The 21,465-nt window shown below is 53.1% G+C and overlaps 1 protein-coding gene across 1 annotated transcript in view; it reads left to right on the forward strand.

The window, feature by feature from the left end:
* IQSEC3 (IQ motif and Sec7 domain 3) overlaps positions 1-21,465 on the forward strand; it is a 94,650-nt gene that overhangs the window by 47,725 nt on the left and 25,460 nt on the right. The window contains 2 exon segments of the mRNA XM_005664089.3: positions 7,220-8,352; positions 9,573-9,734. Of these exon segments, the coding sequence (XP_005664146.2) occupies positions 7,220-8,352; positions 9,573-9,734 (1,295 nt within the window).

The raw sequence follows: 21,465 nt of genomic DNA on the forward strand, positions 1-21,465 counted from the left end.
AGCAATGAGGGGGTGGGGTACCAAAAGCAAAACCATGTCCCTACCTGCCCCCTGAAGAGAGCACAGTTCAATTTGAGGAGTATCCTGCCAGTAACACCAAAGGAAACTCGTGCTTCAGCTTGTACAGGGAATTCATTTAGTTCTGGGTGATGAGGGGGTATGCAGAGTTCGGCGGGGTTCTGACAGGCACTGTGGACCTTTCTCATAGTGGGTAAAAATTCCAGTGATGGGTTTCCACATCCAGGCAGCAGGTGGGGGCAGGAAAGGTGAGGGCTGGGAGGTGTGTGGGAGGGCTCTCCTGCCCTGGGGAAGAGCCCACCTCTCCTGGCCCATGTAGCTCTCTAGACCAAGTCCAGGCTGGGGTTAGGAGGAAGGGGGTAAGAAGGGATGGTGGGGCTGGAGCAGAGTGACAGAACACATGGGACACACTCACAAGAGACAGTACCCCACTGTTCTCTTCTTTGGATAAACTGTGTGACCTGAGGCAAGTTGCTTAACATCTCTGAGCCTCCACAGCTTCATTCACAAAGTTCTTTGGGGCTTTGTACATGCTGTTCCCTCTGCCTCTATAGCTAACATTCCCTCTCCCCTCGACACTCCTGCACTTGGCCCCGGTTCACTCCTTCTCTTGCTTTAGGACTTGCTTTCCTGCTCCTTCCCCCTCCCTGGCGGCTTTCCCTGCCCTCTCTCTGCCCTGTGTCCGGTCCAGCCTTAAACCCCTGATGCTACCTCTGTGGGATGCCGCTTCTCCCTGCTTCATAGCTGTTCCCTGACAGCTCTTCAGCCCTGGATGACGCTTCCTGTTTACCTGACTCCTTTCGTGAGGCAGGACCCAAGACGTTTATCATTATATCCCTGGAGCCTGACGCAGGGCCTGGCACGAGAAGGTGCTCAAAGGATGAACCGGGGAAGATAACCACAGTCTTCCGAAGACACGATCCTGAGTCTCAGGGAGCTCCTGTGCCAGCGGTGGGCACTGACACAGAACAGCACTGGTGGCGCTAACAGCATTCTCCACGAGGCATCTCCCCAGATCAGTACAATGGTCCCTATGGGTTACATCTTAGGAATGAGATGACTGAGGCTTAGTGATATTAAGTAACTTGCCCAAGGGCGCATTCCTAAGTGTGCACCCGCTGCAGCCAAGATAGATGCCACGATTTTAACCCAGTGCCCGCACCATCTGCTGCCATCATGGTGAAGGGTAGGTTCCACAGAAGCAGGGCACAGGGCCCCGGTGACATCACAGAACAGGGCGGGCAGTCTGACCAGGGTTCAAAGCAGGCTTCTTGGAGCAGCTCCACCTGCAGGAATACCTGTCTCAGGGAGCAGCTAGGCCATGACAGTTCCCCCACCCAGCTGTATCAGGAGGGGATCTGAGGGCAGCCCTGCTCCTGGGCAGGTTTCTTGCCCTGCCATGTGGAGCACTTCCTGCGTTCCGGACAGTGGGCATGGAGGTGGGTGCCCAGGGAAGATGCGGGGCTTCTAGCCCTGCCCAGTGCAGAAGTTTCTCTCCCCTCCCCAGGCTCTACCCCCACCTTGTGCAGGTCTGCAGGTGCACACCCGCAGTGTACTGCTTTAGTGTTCTCAGCTGAGATGCCCTGGCTCCAAGGAAATCCTTGCTCACGTGGCCCACCCCCTCCCCCAACCTGGGCCAGGCACCCCCCAGGTTCCTCAGCAGCCCTGTCAGGCTCCAGCACGCAGCAACCTGGAAGAGGGAGCATGTTCTAATTAACACTGAAGGCTCATTAGCCAGACGGCACCCCCAGCCCTCTCCACTGCTTCCTCGGCCTCAGCGGGAGGTGAACGGTTGCTCTCTTGGGTGGAGGGAGGGCACAATTACCCAGAATCCAAGGTGCTGAGGGGGAAGTGGGCAGAGCTGCTCCTTGGCTGTAGGGTCCAGAGGCCTGGCCCTCCCATGTGCAGGACTCCCTGCTTGGCCCTGGTTAAGGAGGTGAGAGGGCCTGGCTGGGGCGGATGGAGCTGACCTGAGTCCCCAAGTCCTGTGAGAATGGGGGGAGGGGAATGCACATGGGGGAGCATTGAGCTCCAAGCCCAGATCCAGAAGAGAGCCTGGATTTCATTTCTGCTAGGCCATAGGAGGGAGCTCAATTTAGTTCACATCCTTGAACACTGAGTAAGCCCTAATCACATATCTGGCTCAGTGCTGGGCACCAGGGAGGCAGAGGCCGGTAACACTATCCTGCCTGTGAGGCACAGTCTCTGGTGCTGAGCCAGCACTGAGGGTGGGGGACGCTGTAAGCTGGGGGGGGGGGTGCAGCAGGCGCGAGGCTGGGGTAAGTGAGAGACGGTTGTGTTAGATGAAAGGAACGAGTGGTGCAGATCCCACGCGAGGCCCTGCGTGGACCAGATGATACGGAACACAGATCCGAGGCTCCAATAATTTATGCGCTAATGGAGTCTGGGGAGGGGAAAGGGAGGGAAGAATTTGTTAGATGAATACGTGCCGCGATGAGTGGAGAAAACTGAGTGTCAAAGAGAAATATGAAACAACCTTCTAGGGGGTGGGAGACCCTGTCTGGTTGGGGGGCTAGAGGCTTCATGGAGGAGGCACATTTGAGAGAGTCCTGAAGAAAGGGAAAGGTTTTACCTGGAAGAGAGGGCATGAGGGTGAGGTTGAGGGTGGGGAGGAGGAAGCAGGTTGGGGGAGGCTGAGCAAGTGCTCTGAGCAGGAAAGCTTAGTGTTGGTGGCGGGGAGGGCTGTCCTGAGACTTCCTTTAGCAAGAAGGGTTGGGCAGTAGGCAGTGCCAGGCTTCTCAGAGCCAGGAGATGGTATTCATACTTATTTAGGGCAATGGTCTCAAGCGACCAAGGCCTGTGTTTATACCTGCTCCCTGAGCTTACTGATTCTTACAGGAGAATATAGCATAAGGTGGGTGGATGGTGGTGGAGGAAGAAGCAGAGAGGCAGCTGCCATAGTGGTCCAAATAGGGAGTCCAAGAGAGACCCACATGGTGGTGGTCTGGTGGAAAGGTCAGGGTGATTGCAAAAGATGTGGGGTGGGAACGCTGTAGGACCTTGAGGCTGACCAATGCAGAGGATAAGGCAAAGGCGGACCCAGGGACAAATTTAAGGTCCCAAGACTGGATGGCCTTACAGCCAGGGTGCTAGTAGGTGAGTAAGGACATCATCAAGAACTGGTTCCAATGAGGCGGGGAGACAGTGGCTTCGTACAGGTGGACAGAGGGATCCATAGGCTGTTGGAAATGTAAATCTAGGAAATGCGAGTCTAGAAATGGGGATTTGAGAGTCACAGAATCCACCACTGTCAACATTAAATTGCTACCACTTGCGGAGCACCTACTATGTGCCAGGTGCTACATGAAATAATTTAATCCTCACAAGAAGCTACAAGAAGAGTCAGCAGGATTGGCTTCATTTAACAGAAAAGAAAACAGAGTCAGAGATGTTAAACTCGTTCAAGGTCAACCGACAGGGAAGAGGCAGATCTGGGACTGGGTGTTTCCCCTTTGGTTTATTCATCCACTTATCAAAGTAGAGTGAGGATGGAGGATGAAGTTTGCAGGTGCGATGTGAGAAGATATTAACCTGAGAGACATCTTTAGAGTTGCCACCAAGGCTCTGCTTGAGACAGTTCCCCTCTTAATTAGCTGTTAATTATCAGCTAGAGGGTGCTCTAAAGACTTCGAAGGTAGAAGTCAAGGAACACATCCACAAGCGCATAGGAAAGTCATAAAAATGTGTCTGCAGAGTGGAAGAGGGCACACATAAGACTTGTAATCAGCCACCAGGTTAGGGACCTTGTGGTCAGAATATAGGACCAAGGAGCTGCGTGGAGACAGGAAAGCCAAGAGAGCTTGAGACATGTCCTCAAGTCCGATGTCTTCCTGAGAGCTGGGGACAGGGTCTCAAGATGATAAAATATCAAGGCGATAGAAAGGATGGGGATGAAGACTGAGGATGGGCCATCAGATTTAGTGATTATTTATTTATTTATTTATTTTGGTCTTTTTGCCATTTCTTGGGCTGCTCCCGCGGCATATGGAGGTTCCCAGGCTAGGGGTCTAATCAGAGCTGTAGCTGCCAGCCTATGCCAGAGCCACAGCAACGTGGGATCCGAGCCACGTCTGTGACCTACACCACAGCTCATGGCAATGCTGGATCGTTAACCCACTGAGCAAGGGCAGGGATTGAACCTACAACCTCATGGTTCCTAGTCGGATTGCGCCACGATGGGAACTCCCCAGATTTAGTGATTAAAGGTCACTGGTGACCTTTGAGACTCATTTCAAAAGTCTGCTGGGAGCAGGAGAAAGCTATGAAGAGTCAGGGCATACAGAGCTGGCCCGTTGCTTGGCATTTGCTCATGGAATGAGACAGAGGGGGTAGACTTGTGTTCCTCTAGGTTTAATGGAAAACGGAGATTGGGCTAGTGCCCCAGAGCAGGGAGGAGTAAAGCAGTGTCATGTTCCAGCCTGGGAGATTTAGGAGGGTCTGGAGGCTGGTGGGAAGGGGCCAGTGCCAGGATAGAGGCTAGAAATGCAAGTGAAGAAACTAGAGAATGAAGTAAGCATTCAAAGGAGGAGAGGAAAGTTATGGTCAGATTAGGAAGGTTTTAACTTAATAAATACTCATTGAAAGTCAACTGTGTACTGGGCACTTTTTTTTTTTTTTTTGCTTTTTAGGGCCGCATCCACAGCATATGGAGGTTCCCAGCCTAGGGGTCCAATTGGAGCTACAACGGCCAGCCACAGCCAGAGCAATGCAGAATCCAAGCCTCATCTGTGGCCTACACCACAGCTCACAGCAATGCCAGACCCTTAACCCACTGGGCAAGGCCAGGGATCAAACCTGCAACCTCATGGTTCCTAGTCAAATTTGTTTCTGCTGCGTCACGATGGGAACTCCTGTACTGGGCACTCTTTAAGCATCGGGGAGAAAGCAGTGAGCATGGCAGGCAAAGTCACCTTCATAAGGCTTACAGTCTAGTGGTGGGTTGATGGAACAGATTCAAGCATGTAAAGCCTAGTTTCCTTCTCTCCTTCGGGGAAGCATGGACCCTGGCTGGTAGAGGAAGTCTCTGAGGTTATCTCTGCCAGCCTCTGCCTCCAAGCAGGGTGACACCATGCCAGGAGGATCTTCTACCATTTTGGAAACACTTGAGGCGATGCGATTTCACACCTTCCCCCTGTTGCCAACAGCCTCTCATAATCTAAAGAGAAGCTCTCTTGGGCCTGAAGCTTCCCTAAATATGTGACTAGGCCTGGGAGGAAAGAGAGGTGAATTCTTGCTTGGGGTCAGTTTCCATGGTGCTAGGGGAGGGGTAACAGGGAAGTAGAACTTGAGAGAAGGAGGCCAGGAGGGTGCTTCTGCTGGTCTAGCTGTAGGGCACCCACAGGCAGGGAACAGAGGGCATGGCCGGGGTGGTAGGGAGGGAGTCTCTCCAGCTGCAGTTCCTGGTGGGAGCAGGAAGTGCACTGCACTGAGGGTGAAACTTGGCCTTTCTATCTGAACCCCTCCCCATGCATGGTCCTGGGGGAACATAGGAGAGAGGATTTTCTTGCCTTGATTGTTGATCTCACCCACTGATTCTTAGTTCAGGAATGACACTCTGTGTAAGCAAAGTGTACTGGGCTGGGAAAAGGATATCATTTCAGGGTCCAGAGATACTTTCTCACTTTCCAAACTTCCCTAAGGACTGATGGAACCCACAGTGCTACCATCCCCTTAACACAGGCTTTATCTGGTATTTACATGCAAAAATCTCTAGGAATGAGAATTGCTAAACATCATTAGTCATTTGCGCACATCTCAAGGGGACTTTTTCTTTCTTTCCTTTTTATTTCATTTCTTTTTTTCTTGGCCAGGATGTTTCCCAGGCCAGGAATCAAACCCACCCACAACAGTAACTTGAGCCACAACTCTTTATTGTGTGGTTGTTGTTTTTAGGGCTGCATGTGCAGCAGATGGAGGTTCCCAGGCTAGGGGTCAAATCGAAACTACAGTTGCCAGCCTCCATCCGAGCTGCATCTCTGACCTACACCACAGCTCACATCAACACTGGATCCCCAACCAGACTAGTCCTCACGGATACTAGTCAGATTCATTTCTGCTGAACCACAAGGGGAACTCCCCAGAGCCACAGCTTTGACAACATCAGATCCTTAACCTACTAAGCCACTAGGGAACTCCCAAGGGGGATGTCTTTCTATTCCTTTCCTGAAAGGCTTTTGATGAGGGAGAAAAAGTGAGAGCTTAGCAACCCAAGGAGGAGAAAAGACCTCAGAGGGGAGACAGAGCTGAGAGAAGGGGGAGGAAGGGCCTTGAAGACAGACTGGCAGGTGCCAGAAGGTTTCCTGGGTTCATATCTGCCCAGATGAGGCAGCATCCCCGACTCTCACCCCCACCAGCCAGCCCCACCAAGCCTGCCTTGGCTATAAGCATTCCGTTTTTGAAAACAGGTGACTGGAGTTGTGGAGCATGGTAGCCTGGAGGGATTCCCACTATTGAAACATCCATCCATCATTCACCTGTCTTTTTATTAAGTTCACATTTATTGAGCTCTACCATGTGCCAGCCCTTGGGCTGGGTACTGAGAATACACAGATGATCAAACCTCAGTCTCAACTCTTACAATGCTCCCAGGCACAGGAAACCACCCTGATGCAGTGACGTGGATGCTGAGAAAGTAGGAGAACAGGAGTAGCAGCACTTTTTTTTAAGCCTATTTAATATTAGGTTTTCTATTGTTTAAAAATATACACAAAAGCAGAAAGAAAAGTATAACAAACTAACCATCTCCCAGCTCCAACAAGTCTTACTAATATTTCATCTAAACCTTCCATTTTTTGGATGGAGTATTTTAATGTAAATTCAACATATCATGCATATTACCCATAACTACTTCATATGCACCTCTGATATGAACATTTGAAAATAACCACCTCAGCAGCAATATCTGACTACCATCTGAAACTCCTCTGTCTCCTGCGCCGCCGAGCATCACTAATCCCCGGAATCCAGTCCTATATCCCACAGCGACTTGGCATCTCTGGCCATGGCATGCTAGAGTTCTCAGACACAAGCCCCTCAGTGCCCCTAGCTGTATATTCCTGGGCCCCGCCTTAAGTTTAGCCAGGTCACCCTCTGCCCTGGTCGACAGCCGCAGCCGTCTTTGGCAAAGACCATCACACCCCTACCCTAACTGCGCTCCTGCTCCTCTCTGTCCTCGCTGCAGATTGAAATGCTAGAACACAAGTACGGGGGCCACCTGGTGTCCCGGCGCGCCGCTTGCACCATCCAAACTGCCTTCCGCCAGTACCAGCTCAGCAAGAACTTCGAGAAGATCCGCAACTCGCTCCTGGAGAGCCGCCTGCCACGTCGCATCTCCCTGCGCAAGGTGCGCGCGCCCACCGCCGAGAGCCTGGCGGCAGAGCGGGCACTCCTGGAGGGCTGCGGCCTCGCGGGGCTGCCGCTGGTGCGCTCGCCCTCCCTGCCACCCACCTTCGCGGGCACACTCACCGAGCTGGAGGACTCCTTCACCGAGCAGGTGCAGTCCCTGGCCAAGTCCATCGACGACGCCCTCAGCACCTGGAGCCTCAAGACCATGTGCTCCCTGCAGGAGAGCGGCGCCTACCAGATCCACCAGGCCCTGCGCGCAGGCGCGGGGCCACCGGGCCTGGAGGCAGAGGTGCGGGAGCCCGAGGGCGTGCACCCGGGGGCCGGGCCCGAGCCCACCGAGCCCACGGGCCCGCCCCAGGGCCACGGCAGCACCCTCATGATGGCTTTCCGAGATGTCACCGTGCAGATTGCCAGCCAGAACATCTCCGTCTCTTCCTCTACGGCTCTGTCCGTGGCCAACTGCTTGGGAGCGCAGACAGCCCCGGCCCCCGCAGAGTCCGCGGCGGGCAAGGTAGAGCAGGGCGAGGCCGGGGGGCAGGCGGGCCCAGAGGCTCCCAGCGCCAGCCAGGGGGGCGCGCCCGCTGAGGACGTGAGGGCAGAGGCCAGAGCCCGCGGGGCCTTGAGCGCCAGCCCTCCGGGGGCCGCGGGGCAGGTGGCGGCGGCGGCGGCGGCGGAGGAGGAGGAAGACGAGGAGGAGGAGGCCGAGGAGGCCCGGAAAGGGGCCGAGGCGGAGGTGGAGGCCGAGGCCGTCGACAACTCGGAGCAGCTGAGCAGCAGCAGCACGTCCACCAAATCCGCCAAGTCAGGCTCGGAAGCATCAGCTTCGGCCTCCAAGGAGGCCCTGCAGGCCATGATCCTGAGCTTGCCGCGCTACCACTGCGAGAACCCTGCCAGCTGCAAGTCCCCCACGCTTTCCACCGACACCCTGCGCAAGCGGCTTTACCGCATCGGCCTCAACCTCTTCAACATGTAAGTCCATGGGAGGCGGGGGCGGGGGGAGGGGCAATATAGGTGAGCAGGTGGGCGGGCGTCCTAGCGTCTTCCCAGGTGGCCTCTGTGCCACGCCTGCTCCTTGAGATACTGGTGGGGATGTACATTTTATCTTTAATTGCTATGAATTCATTTTAAGGATTAGGGATGAAACACTTCAAACCCCTGCTTTAACCACTAGTACTGCTAGATGAAGCTAGGCTTTGCAAAGTGAGAGAAGTTAAAAGAAAATGCAATATTAAGTAAATAACAGTACTTATAGTGTGATAATAGCACTTATAGGTAGTGTGAGAATTGAGCAGAAATCATTCAGGTAGGACATGAAGTTAGGGAGACAGCATTACCCCACCGGGTATGGGTAGAGAGCGGGAGAGACAAAGAGGGGCGTGTCAAGCAAGCAGAGGTGGGACAGCAGAGGGCAGGAGCATGGGGGAAGAAAAATGAAAGACTACCACAGCTCAGAGCCCCCAGCCAGAACTTTCCTTGCAACCAGGAGGCACACAGCCGGCGCCAAGCAGAGGAAACACTCAAGCCCTTCCTACAGACGTTTCAAGTGCTGGAAACACTCCTCTCCACTCCTCACTCCCCTCTTCCTTTATGGTGCTGAGCGGGGAAAACACTGCAGCCCCTCCCGCCTAATCAGTGACGACCGAGCAGAAACCATTCACACATGTGTTCATTTACTCATTAAGTGGTTGTTTTTGGAATGCCAGACTCCCTAACCTCAAAGATGAGCAAGACACATCCCTGGTCTTAAGAAGCTTATATTCTAGGGGGAATAGCTACTGTTCGTTGCTCATCTGACATAAAACATTTGCAAACTTCCTAAGAATATCTAGAGATAGTGTGATTATGTCATTTAACTGAAAAAGAGACAAGCTCACCCAAGTAAGGTGAGCTGCATGCTGTGTGAGGCAAACGTGATCACCAGTACACTATGTAAACTCCTTCACCTGCTCAGGAATCCACTTTGTTTGGCCAGACCTCCCAGCCCCACACTGTCTTCACTCTTGTGTGGGGAGCTTTAGGAGATATGGGGAGAGGGGCTTCGGAAGGGGATCCCCTCTGCAGCTCCGGGGAACTCTTTCCAAGGACCTCCAGGCACTTTTGCGTATTCCCCGGGCTGGAAGAAAGGGAGGTAAGGAGTCACACGCGGCCTTGCCTCACTCTCTACTCCTTCCCACTCCACCCCACCCCAGAAACCCGGACAAGGGCATCCAGTTCCTGATCTCTCGAGGCTTCATCCCCGACACCCCCATTGGAGTGGCCCATTTCCTGCTCCAACGTAAGGGCCTCAGCCGCCAAATGATCGGAGAGTTTCTGGGCAACAGCAAGAAGCAGTTCAACCGCGACGTGCTGGAGTGAGTGCCCTGCCTCCGGGCTCCGTCCCACCCTCCGCTTAGCCCCATCCTCCTGGACCTCCGGGGTGTCCTGGAACCTCTGCTAAAGAAGGACATGGGGAGCGGGAGGACAGGACTGGGCGATTTCCCAGAAGTCCCAGAGCCAGTCCTAGCGGCTTCCTGATTGGTCTAGGAGCCATAAGCCCCATTGTCCTTAACCAATCACTGCTTCCCCTCCAGTCTTTTGGCCACTTATTCCTCGGTGCGTGCGGGCGCTGGGAGTGGGGGCGGGAAATGGTCAAGGGAGTCCGAAAGGCGAGAGAGTGAGCCTGAAAAAGAAGAGGGCTTTGTCAGCGCCGGCGCCACCTCTGCCTGGGGTACCTGCCTCTCAGCCCACCCTCTCCTGCTGCCTGTCCGGCCCCCCCAGCCTCTGAGTGTCTGCTTCATATTGTGGAGGAGACATGAGGCAGAAAAAGAAGGCGTTAGACAGAGGGCTTTTAGAACCAGAAAGTGCTATGATTGACCACCAAGCTCACACAATCAAAAAATTGCTTTGGGAGTTCCCACTGTGGCACAGTGGGTTAAGAATTCGCCTACAGTGGCTGGGGTCACTGTGGAGGCAGGGGTTTGGATCCTGCGCAGGTGCAGTGGGTTAAAGGATCTGGCTTTGACACAACTGTGGCTTAGGTTTCAGCTGGGGCTCGCATTCAGTCCCTAGCCTTGGGAATTTTCATAATGCCACAGGTGCAGCCATTTAAAAAAAATGTTTTAGGAGTTCCCATCGAGGCTCAGTGGTTAACAAACCCAACTAGTGTCCATGAGGATGCAAGTTCGATCCCTGGCCCTGCTCAGTGGGTTGGGGATCTGGCATTGCTGTGAGCTGTGATGTAGGTCGCAGACATGGCTCATATCCCCTGTGGTGTAGGCCGGCAACTACAACTCCAATTCTACCCCAGCCTGGGAAGCACCACATGCCGCAGGTGCAGCCCTAAAAATACTAAAAGACAAAAAAAAAAGTTTTAGTCCAGTAGATGGGGAGTTTGGGGTATGTGTGAGGGGACTGCCTTTGCTAGTGTTCAGTTTCATGGATGTGGTGCCAGTAGATGAGAGTCTCTTCACACTCCATCCCATCCCTGAGAGCTACCACAGGGCAGGGGGTCATACTCTGGGGCGGAGGAGCAGAGCCACGTCTCCCCCGGCAAAGAGGGGATGAGGCACCATGACGTCTGCTTCTGACCCCTGCCTCTGCCTGGTACTCCTGATACCCCTTCTCTCTTCTGCTAGCCCCCCTAAGCTAGCTTTCTTCCTCCTGGAAAGTCACCATTCAGCAAGGAGCCATCCCTGCTTCTCTCCACGTCTCCTTCTCCTTGGGTACACTCAGCTGAAGTGTTTCTCCAGGGATCCTGGAAGAAAGTCTTCCTTTTGTACCTGCCCTTGGAGCAGCGAGGGCCTGATCCCCAGGATCAGGGTCTCATACTCCAGGGTTTGGAAGCCTAGGAGTGGCTGTCAGTCCCTGACTCCCTGAGGTGGACTCAGAGACCTAGCTTCTCTTTATGGAGCAGACTTGGTGGCTGTGTCTTCAGTCACTGGTCTCTGGGCAGGCATTTCAATGCCCGCAGGGTAGAGGGGTTGGATTAAGAGAGGAGACCAGTTGCCCTCTGGAATCACTTTCACATCCCTAAATTTGTGATAGGGTGATTTTTAGCTGAGTGCAGTTGGAAGAGGGGGGCTTGAACCCATCTGAGTGACCTTGGAATCCCTGGTGGCTCTCAGTTGACAGAAGCCGGCTCCTGCCCCTGACTCTGGGTGGCTTTGGACAATTAGCTGCCCCTCCTGGGACTTGTGGTCTAGATGCTCTGAGTGCCAGAACCAGCAAGTGCACCACATTTCCTTTCTTCTCCCGCTCCTTCTGGCTCCCCTTCCCCGCCACCCCCGCCCTGTGGGAGCCCTGCGGGGAAGCCTTGAGGAACTGACAGAAGAGAAAGATCGTGTAATTTCTCTGGCTCCTTCCTTTCCCCTATTCCTCCATCTGGTTCATCTTGCTGGCCTTTTCATTTGCTTTTGTCCCCTTTCCGGAGGAGGGTGAGTGGAGGTGCTGTGCCCTATGGCTTCATGCTTTCTGACTGCCCCACACCCCCTGGGGGTGACCCTGCTTTGTCTCTCCGCTCTGGGGCAGGCCCTGGCTGTGTGGTCTGTTTTCTCCTGCCTTTCCAGTCCCCGTGTGGCCCGGCCCTGAATTCTAACCTGCTAGGCTCCCATTGACCTGCAGTTCTGGGAACACACGGCTTTTCTGAAGCCCAGGTTGTGCTGAGCAGCACAATGAAAATGAATTGCCACCCTCCCTGGGAGAGCGTGTGTGTGGGCTGGAGACTCTGACCAGCCACTGCAGCCCTTGCCAGGAGGGAGCTGAGCTGGACCAGGCTTGGAGGCAGAGCTGTGCGGTGGGCGGGAGAGAGGGCGAATCTGAGAGTCCCAGCTCTGACCCCTTCTCTGCTCCTAACATCCCTGGGGGCTTTGCAAGCCATGTCTGCTCCACTCGGCTTCCTGTCTATAAAGATAGACAGTTGGGCTGTGTGATCGCAAAGGTCCCTCCAACTGCTGTGAATCTATCATCTTTCCGAATTCTTAGTGCATTTGTAGCATCCTGGCATCACGCATTTCTCCTAAACATGCGTTGTCATCCTGGCAGAGCCACCCAGAGCAGCCCTTGGACCCCAGGGCAGTGCGGGGGGTGCCAGCGTTCATGGGAGAACAAGATGGTCATTCATCACTCATTCAACGAATACTGAGTTCCTACTGTGTGCTGAGAACAGGGCTGAGCTGGGCCTCTGTGTGTATGTGTGTGTGTAGAATGGGGGAGGAATAGGCCTGGCTTCTGGCCTCAGTCTATGGGGAGAAACGAGAGAGAGAGATGAGGGGCCAAGGAGCCCCCAGTGGGTATTGTGGGCATAGGGAGTGCAGAGCTGAGCCACGATTCTGCTCCTGTGATGCCTCAGTTCTTGTGCTTTGTTCTGGCCCACTCAGCCTGCAATGGCAGCTCTGCAGAAAGGAGCCCTGCTGCCCAAGTCCGCGGTGTGCTGACTGCCTGCTTTGTCTCCTGTGAGGTGCCCGGAGTGGACAGAGAAGCAGAGAGAGTGGAATCTCCCTGCCACTCAGGCCAGCTCTCGGGGGACCTTTCAGGATCCACTGCCTCTTCCTTACTCCCACCAGAGAAAACACACGATGGCAGTCCCCTGGTGCCGTTTTGTCCAGGCCTGGAAGGCTTCATTGGAATTCTACATGCGCCCCCACCCTCACCAGTGACATTCAGCATGTCACATCCATTCTCTGCAAAGCTGTTTGCTGAATAAAAGGACATAAATCACCCATCCCCTTGGAGACTGAGCCCAAGCCACAGCACGAAGATGCAGCCAGACAGGAAGGAGAAAGGCTACAATCTCTCTCCCCCGCCCCCCATCCTGGGCCTGCCGTGGAGGGGAGGGGAGGGAGGAGAGGAGGGGCTGAGCAGATTCATGAGCATCAGAGATGTGGTGACATTTGCCTCCAGAATCAGCCCCTGGTGCTCTCGGCAGCTGACCTTTGTGTCCTAGTGCCATGAAAGACCCACTCCAGACCCACTCCTGGCGTGTATCTAACCAGGCTTTACCGAATAATGTGACAAGGCATTCTGGGCTCAGAGGGCCATGTCCGTTCCAGTGTTTACCTGGGTTTTTTTTTTTTTTTTTCCTGTTTTTGTGGGGGTTTTTTGGGCGAAGCCAACCTTAGTTTCCTCACTTGTCAAATGGGTCTAACAGAACCAGTCATATGAATTAAATGTTTTAAATGCATATAAAATGCTTAACTCGGTTCCTGATGCTTAGTAAATTCTTTTATAGTATCAGCTGTTTCTATGATTCTCTTCCCACTTAAAAGCACAGGACAGGAGACCCCTTGCCTCCCTACCCCCAACGCAGGGCAAACTCAGACTCCTAAGGGCTGGTCTGAGATGAGCCTATCCCCCAGACAACAAGATGGGGCTGGGGGGCCCTGTAATTGGAGGAAGTCTCTCTGGTGCTGGAGATGGGTATGCAGTCAGCAGCCAGAATCAAGATCCTTTGGGGCTGGAAGTGTCTCCCTCTCAGTTTTCACATGGCTGGGAAATTTGGCTCTGCTCTATTTCCTTTCTGAAATATTCGCTTCAGCAGCTTGGAAGACTGTTGGATGGGGGAATGTATGTTCTGTGCTGGCTGCGAGCAGTCCCTTTCCTGGCCTCGGCGATCTTCTGTGACGTGAGTCACACCCGGGCCGAGGGTATCAGGGCATCGGTATCTATCATTTGCGTAGAAATGCACAAAGGGCAGCTTTTGGGTCGAGCAGCCAGAAGCAAGTTTCCTGGGTGTTCCTTCCCTCATGGCATCTGCTCCATTCCTGGTTAGACGTTAGAGTTTGACGTTTTAGTCAGATTTCATTACTTCATTTCCATGGAAATGTGTTGGTCAGAGTGTAACAGATTTGTTCTTCTTAGGGGACATTCAGAAATGAAGACAGATTGTCTGTCAAACTCAACAGGCTGGGAGGCTCTGGCCTTTCATCGCTGGGAAGGAGTGATTCGAGACGGTCCTGAGCGTGGTCTGTGTGTGGCTTCAGAAGGCTTGCCTTGCTCCTGGGGAGTTCCGTGAGGGAGGGGAGAGCAGGCTGGGGTCCAGGCTGACCCTGGTGAGTCGGGGCTTATGTCCACATTTCTGAAAACCTGACACTGGCCCCGCCCAGAGGAGTGGAAGGAGGGGGGTCTCTGCTAAAGGAGGTGTCTTTGCGTTTTCTGACCTTTACCCCTCACCTCTCCAGTGCCCTTTCCCCCGCCCTCACTCACGCACATGGACAGAGGTTCTCTTGGACAGAGAAGAGTCTTTGACATTTAAGAATCACTTACCCCTATATGTGATCTCGGGACCCCAGACATGGAGTGAACAAGTCCAGAGTTGAGACCCCCTTGGCTTGGTGGCCTGTGCACATGAGTTGGATTTTGACACAAAAATGAAAACCCCCACCCCTCACTTCCTTCCTGAGGACTCAGGTCCTAGCTCTGGAGGGGTCTCTCTCAATCCTGTGTGATAGTCACGTGTGGCTGAAACTGTCGCTCTTTGCACTGGGACTTCTTGGAGGGGCTTCCTGGAAGCTGCTCTCCCCTGGGGTTTCTAGGTGGCCGTCTGTGAGTGAGCAGGCTGGGGAGCATCCTAATAGCAGCTCACACGTGTCAAGTGTGTGTTGTGTGCCAGCAGGCACAGTTCCAAGAACCTCACATGCAAAGCCTGTTGCATCTTCCTAGCAGTGCTGTGACGTGGGTGCTGTGAGTCTGCACCATGTGAAGGAACCGAGGAGCAGAGAGAGTGGATCGCTTGTCCACACAGAGCTGACCGGTGCTGAGATCAGAAGCTGGGTGGAGTGACCCATAACCTGAGCCCTTCGCCCTGCACCATCCTGCCTTGTGCTCATCCCAAAAGACAGGTGGACCGAATGCCTTTCTGGTGTTTGTCAGACCCCGGTTGGGAATCATGGTCCTGAGAAATGCCTTGGACTGTCAGCTGGTCCAGCCCTTTCATTTTTCCTGGGGCAGGAACTGAGGCCCAGAGGTAAGAGATGGCTAGTGCCCTGGCCATTGGGCAGAGCAGTGGAGCAGAATCAGGTGCTATCCCACCCCTGACTCACCTGTACTTGCCAGACCCTGACCCTCTCCTCTGAGAAGAAAGCAGAGCTGAGAAACAGATCCACGAGTCTCCCTTGGTCTGCGCTGACTCAGTTTCCTCTCTCTGATAGACGTGTGTTTTAAACAGCTGATGGGTATAATGATGGAGTTTCAGGCAGAGTTAACTGGCCTGGGGAAAGGGTCTTTGTACCTATGCTAGAGGGAACCTCAGATCTACTTATTCACCAGCCACATCACCGCCAATTCAGTCCCTAAGAACTCTCATTTCTTTTTTCCACCCCGCTTTTTAGGGCCACACCCACAGCATATGGCGGTTTCCAGGCTAGGGGTTGAATTGGAGCTAATACTTCCAGCCTACACCACAGCCACAGCAACGCCAGATCCAAGCCGCATCTGTGACCTACACCACAGCTCATGGCAATGCCGGATCCTTAACCCACTGTGCAAGGCCAGGGATTGAACTTGCAACCTCACGGTTCCTAGTCGGATTCATTTCTGCTGCACCACGACGGGAACTCCCAAGAACACTCATTTCTTAAGGTCTGATATAAACCGGGAACTTTACATACATTGTCTCTTCTAAAACCCATAGCCTCCCGCCCACTGGGTGTTCTAGGTGTTAGCTCCCTTCTAGAAATGGGGAGAGTGAGGCACAGAGAGGCTAAGTGACTAGAACTGAACCAGTATGTGGTGGGGACAAGATTCAAATCCAAGGGTGCCTGACACCGAAAGCCTGCCTTCTTCCTACCCACCCCACCCCATCATTGGTGCGGAGCACGGTCCCCAGACAGCGGCAGCAACTGGGAACTTGTTAGCCATGTCAGTTCTCCGACTCCAGCCCAGACCCCTGGAGTCAGAAACCCTGGGCTGGTGCCCAGCATGTTGATGAGCCTGCCCAGCGATGCTGAGGCATGTTCAAGTTTGAGAACCACGGGCGAACAGGGGACTGCCAGGCCCAGCAAAAGGGAAAGGGCCTTAGTGTCCACATTGGCTCCTCTGTGGGCAGTTTCAAGCGTGTCTGGCAACTATCCCTTCTGAGGACCTCAAACGAGATGTCCTGTGTCCCTCTGTTGTCACCAGGGACGCTGGCAGGCCCTCCTGCGTCAGTTGCCTCCTTTTCTGTCTTCTGGCCAGAAAGCCTTGACCTTTGTCAGGCACGTTATGAGTTCTGACTAACAAAAATAACTCTGGCGGATGGGGATATTTTTAATTGAATTGTATGAGATGAGAAGTGCAGAAATAACACCCGGGTTCCTCCAGCTGATGGCAGTGGGTGGTTTCATTTTGTGTCCTAATCCTGAAACCTAGACCTGTCTCCATCAGGAGCGAAATCCTACGTGGGCACAGCATGTGCATCTTCCCGGCCTGGGTCCGCGCCTCACCTTCGAGATCTTTGCTCTCTCTTCCGGCCAGTTAAAAATCCCTGTTGCTACCATTACCTGTTTTTCAGCTCCCAGACTGTTCCTTTGTCTTGATATCATTTAAAAAAAAAAAAAAAAGTCGAGATGACGACATTCGTTTTGATCACAGTTACGTGCGACGCTTCATTTCCCTGCAACACAGACCAACTCCACGCCCCAATCGGTGTTAACAAGCAATTTCATGCAAGGTTATACCTGTTTGTGCAGATGCAGGGAACATCTGTGCTAACACTTCCTGCAGCCCTGTGAGGGGCTTGGCGCTGCCCTGCAGAAACTCATAGGAAGGAGAGGGAGGCCAGAGCAGGAGCCTGCCACCCCCACTCCGCATCAGTGGCACGTCCCCAGGCAGGTCCAGACAGCACCCGGGAGCAGCCCAATCAGGGCCAGGTTGCCAGGTTCTCATCACTCACTGGCCTGTGTTTGCATTTGAAGGAAGTGGGAATTGTGCACACACCGCTGTCTGCCATATAGAATCCACGGAGCTCTTCCCCTGGCAGCCGAGTCCAGGGTGCAGCTCCAGGTGATCTGGGCCACCAGACAGAGCTTCCAAAGGCACCTGCCACAGGGGTCCTTCCCTAGCTGACCCCCTGCTCATGGTTCCTTCCTTCTTGTGGTGTGTCTGTCTCTCATGCACTCATCCACCCCAGGAATGCTTCATCCGAGGGGTGTGTGAGCCCTTAGAAAGCTGTCAGCAGAGGAGTGAGTGACAGAACCAAATGGACATCTCAGAGGTGTTCCCGGAGATGGTTCGGGGGCAGGGAGGCTGTCACCGTCACTGTCACCATCACCGTAGTGGCCAGGCGGTGAGGCCCTTGCCCGCAGTGGCCTCAAGGAGGGTATCGGTGGGTGGAGCACAGAGGCAGGGAGAGGCAGCAGGGCCTGGGGCCGGGTGGGCGAGAACAGAGGTAGCCGATCACAGCAACAGCCTCCTGGGCCACTGAGAGTTCCGAACACTCAGTCTTTCCATGTGACTCTGCCTTTGCTTCAGGCCCATTGGAGTAATTTGTGCAGATTATACCAAATAAACATGTAGATATTTTCAGCTTGGAGGGGAGAGAGATGCTGGGTGTGGGGACATTTCATCTGAAGAATTCCTCAAACTAGACATTATGAAATACTTAGAGCAAGTTAAAATAGTAATACTTGGTAAAACATAAGGATATGTACACCCTGAGATGTGACTTTCCTCCCAGAGATGCTAGCACCACTGTGGTCTTGTGACAGTGGCCCAGTACCTGACCTTCATACTCAGCAGCCCTCCTCTGTGCTTAGTAGCACCATTGCTTAACCTGGTCTCTTATAAACACTGTAGATCAACCCCCCACCTCCAATAAATTAACTAGTTAGTGACTAATGATAAAATAATAAGGGTGGGAGTTCCCTGGTGGCACAGAGGGTTAAGGATCTGGCATTGTCACTGCAGCAGCTCAGATGCTGGTGTGGCAAGGGTTCGATCCCTGGCCAGGGAACTTCCACATCCTTCTGGTGCCATATATATATATTATATATAATAATAATTATTATTATTATTGCATTGCAAGAGATAAAGTTAAGAGTTGTAGCATGCATTGGCAACCAGAACCATTGGAATGGGCAGGCACCCTGGGGAGAGGTTGTTAAGAGTGGCCAACCCCAAATCTGACCCCTAAAATCAGAGGTCAGATGGATGGGGTGCCTCCAGAGAGGAAAGGTCAGACTGGGGAAGGGGAAGGGGGTGGAAACAAGAGAGAGGAGTGTTTCAAGAAGGGAGTCTTTTTTTTTTTTCCCCCACTGTACAGCATGGGGATCAAGTTACTCTTACATGTATACATTTTTCTCCCCATTCTTTGTTCTGTTGCAATATGAGTATCTAGACATAGTTCTCAATGCTACTCAGCAGGATCTCCTTGTAAATCTATTCTAAGTTGTATCTGATAACCCCAAGCTCCCAATCCCTCCCACTCCTCCCTCTCCCGTTGGGCAGCCACAAGTCTATTCTCAAGTCCATGATTTTCTTTTTTGTGGAGATGTTCATTTGTGCTGGATATTAGATTCCAGTTATAAGTGATATCATATGGTATTTGTCTTGTCTTTCTGACTCATTTCACTCAGTATGAGAGTCTCTAATTCCATCCATGTTGCTGCAAATGGCATTATGTCATTTTTTTAATGGCTGAGTAGTATTCCATTGTGTGTATATACCACATCTTCCTATTTCAATCATCTGTTGATGGTTGTTTCCATGTTCTGGCTATTGCGAATAGTGCTGCAATGAACATATGGGTGCATGTGTCTCTTTTAAGTAGAGTTTTGTCTGGATATATGCTCAAGAGTGGGATTGCGGGGTCATATGGAAGCTCTATGTGTAGGTTTCTAAGGCATCTCCAAACGGTTCTCCATAGTGGCTGTACCAGCTTACATTCCCACCAACAGTGCAGGAGGGTTCAAGAAGGAGTCTTTAACCACAGTGATGCTGCCGAGAGGCTGGTGGGATAAGGACAGAAGTTGGTGTCACTGGGCTTAGCAACATGGTGGCCAGTGGTAGCCTCGACAGTTCCGATGGAATGCTGGGGAAGATGCTTGGCTGGAGTGGGTTGAAAAGTGAATGGGATTGAGGAGTAATAGAAGGGATGGCTTCTAGAAGTTTGGCTCCAAAGAGGAGAAGAGCTTCTGACTAGAGAGCAAGGAAGGGTCCAGGCTGGGTTTTAATTTATGAAATAGACAAGGCAAAACTTTGGGTGCCAATGACAATGATGAGTAGATACTAAACGGATATGAAAGAACATCTCAAACTTCATGTGTCCAAAACACATGAGGTCTCCAGCTCTCCTCCAACACAGGGGTCCACCCATTAAGGACCCACCTCAAAAATGAGGCCCGCTGGGCCACTGGGTGTTCAGGCTTGAGCTCTGAGGCTTTTCCTCACCACCACGCTCTTCTGTCACCTGGTCCCATCAGTTCTTTCTCTGACAGTCTCTCACTTTGTCCCCTCAGTTTGCTCCACCTTAGCCCAGGGCCCAGCTTCTTTAGCTCTGGCTCTGCAGGTACATCCGGATGGGCCCCCTGCTCTCGCTTCATCTTCCTTCTTCATTCATTCTCTCCCAACACCAGAGAAATCATCTTAAAACAAACTGCATGGTCTCACTCCTCCGACCACACCCTCCCGTGGTCTCCCTCTGGATTCAGGATGGATCCCTCACTCTCCGTCCCCATCGCAGCCTCCTTGGCTCGTTCTGGACCTTGAAAGTTCTTTCCAACCACAGGCCTTGGGATCTGCTGTCCCCCTTCTTCCTGAAAGCTCTTCCCACCCCACCCCTTCCCTTGGTCACCTGGTACTCACCTTTCAGGTCACATCCCCAAAGAATGCCCAAAGAGGTACCTCGGGACATTCGGATAAAAAGTGGGTTTCCTTTGTCCCATCATAAAACCCTGTCCTTTCCCTACATAGGCTTTAATCATAACTATAATGAAATAATTTTTTTCCTTTTTATGGCTGCACTCATAGCATGTGGAAGTTCCCGCTCCAGGGATTGAATTCAAGCTGCATCTGCAGCAACACCAGGTCCTTTAACCCACTGCACCGGGTGCTGGGCCAGGGATTGAACCCACACCTCAGCAGCAATCTGAGCCTCTGCAGTCAGATTCTTAACCCACTGCTTCATGGGAGGAGCTCCTGAAACAATTACTTTTGGCTCTGCATTTAATGTCTGTTTCTCTTCCTGGGACAGGATCTGTGTTTGTGTTGTTTGCCATGTGTTCCAGGTCCCTAGCACAGTGCGCGTATACAGGAGGTGCTCAGTGCATGTGGGAAGGGAGGTCAGGAGGGAGGGCAAGCAACCAGGGGTCAAAGAAAGCCCCAGAAAGCAGAAGGCAGGGGTCAGGAATATGGCCCCTGCTGTGGGCTCTGTGCGCTTGTGTGACTGCTGGTAGCAAAATGGCCCTTGCCCGTGACTCTGTGACGTATCCACTTGCCCCGCCTCAGCCCCTTCTGGGTGTCACCAGGCAGCTGGGTGGCTAGCAGTCCCCAGGGAGAGACACATTAGCTCCAGCCCCCAAGAGAGGACACACCAGGAGTGTGTTGTGTGCAGTCCCTCTGCAGGGCCAGCTCTCTGGTGAATTTCAGTTTCCTCATGGAATAACATCCCACAGGACTGAGGCTGTTGCCCACTTAGTGAAGCACGAGAACAACGCTCAGTAAATGCTAGAGCAGTGGGACCCTGAAGTGGGGAGGCTCTTTCCAGTTTTGGGAGCCCCGGGCAAGCCCCTTTGCCATCTCAGTTTTGCCTTCTGTAAAATGGGGAGACCATGTGTCAGGAACGACCACCCAGAAACGTGTGATTTTTTTTCGCCATAAAGATGACGGGAGAGGAGAGAGGGTTGTAGGCTGTGCAGGTGGAGGCAGCAGACAGGATCTGGACAACTGTCTCCAGGGTGACAGCAAAGAAGGTCGAGGAGGGGAGATTTAAGTGTGAGTAGATACTGCGAAATAAGAGAAGGATGGAGCGGGGAGAAGAGAGGCAGACCGGGGCAGGGAGGGCTGGGCTCCCACATGGGGAGAGGGCAGCATGCTGCCGGGGAGGCTCGGGGACATCGGCCCCGCCCCCAGGTGAGCAAAGTCTCGGCCCACACCTGCCCTAGGAGGGCACAGTGGTTCACGGGAGGAGGTGGG

Source organism: Sus scrofa, chromosome 5, assembly GCF_000003025.6.
Source record: "Sus scrofa isolate TJ Tabasco breed Duroc chromosome 5, Sscrofa11.1, whole genome shotgun sequence".
Taxonomy (NCBI): Eukaryota; Metazoa; Chordata; class Mammalia; order Artiodactyla; family Suidae; genus Sus; species Sus scrofa.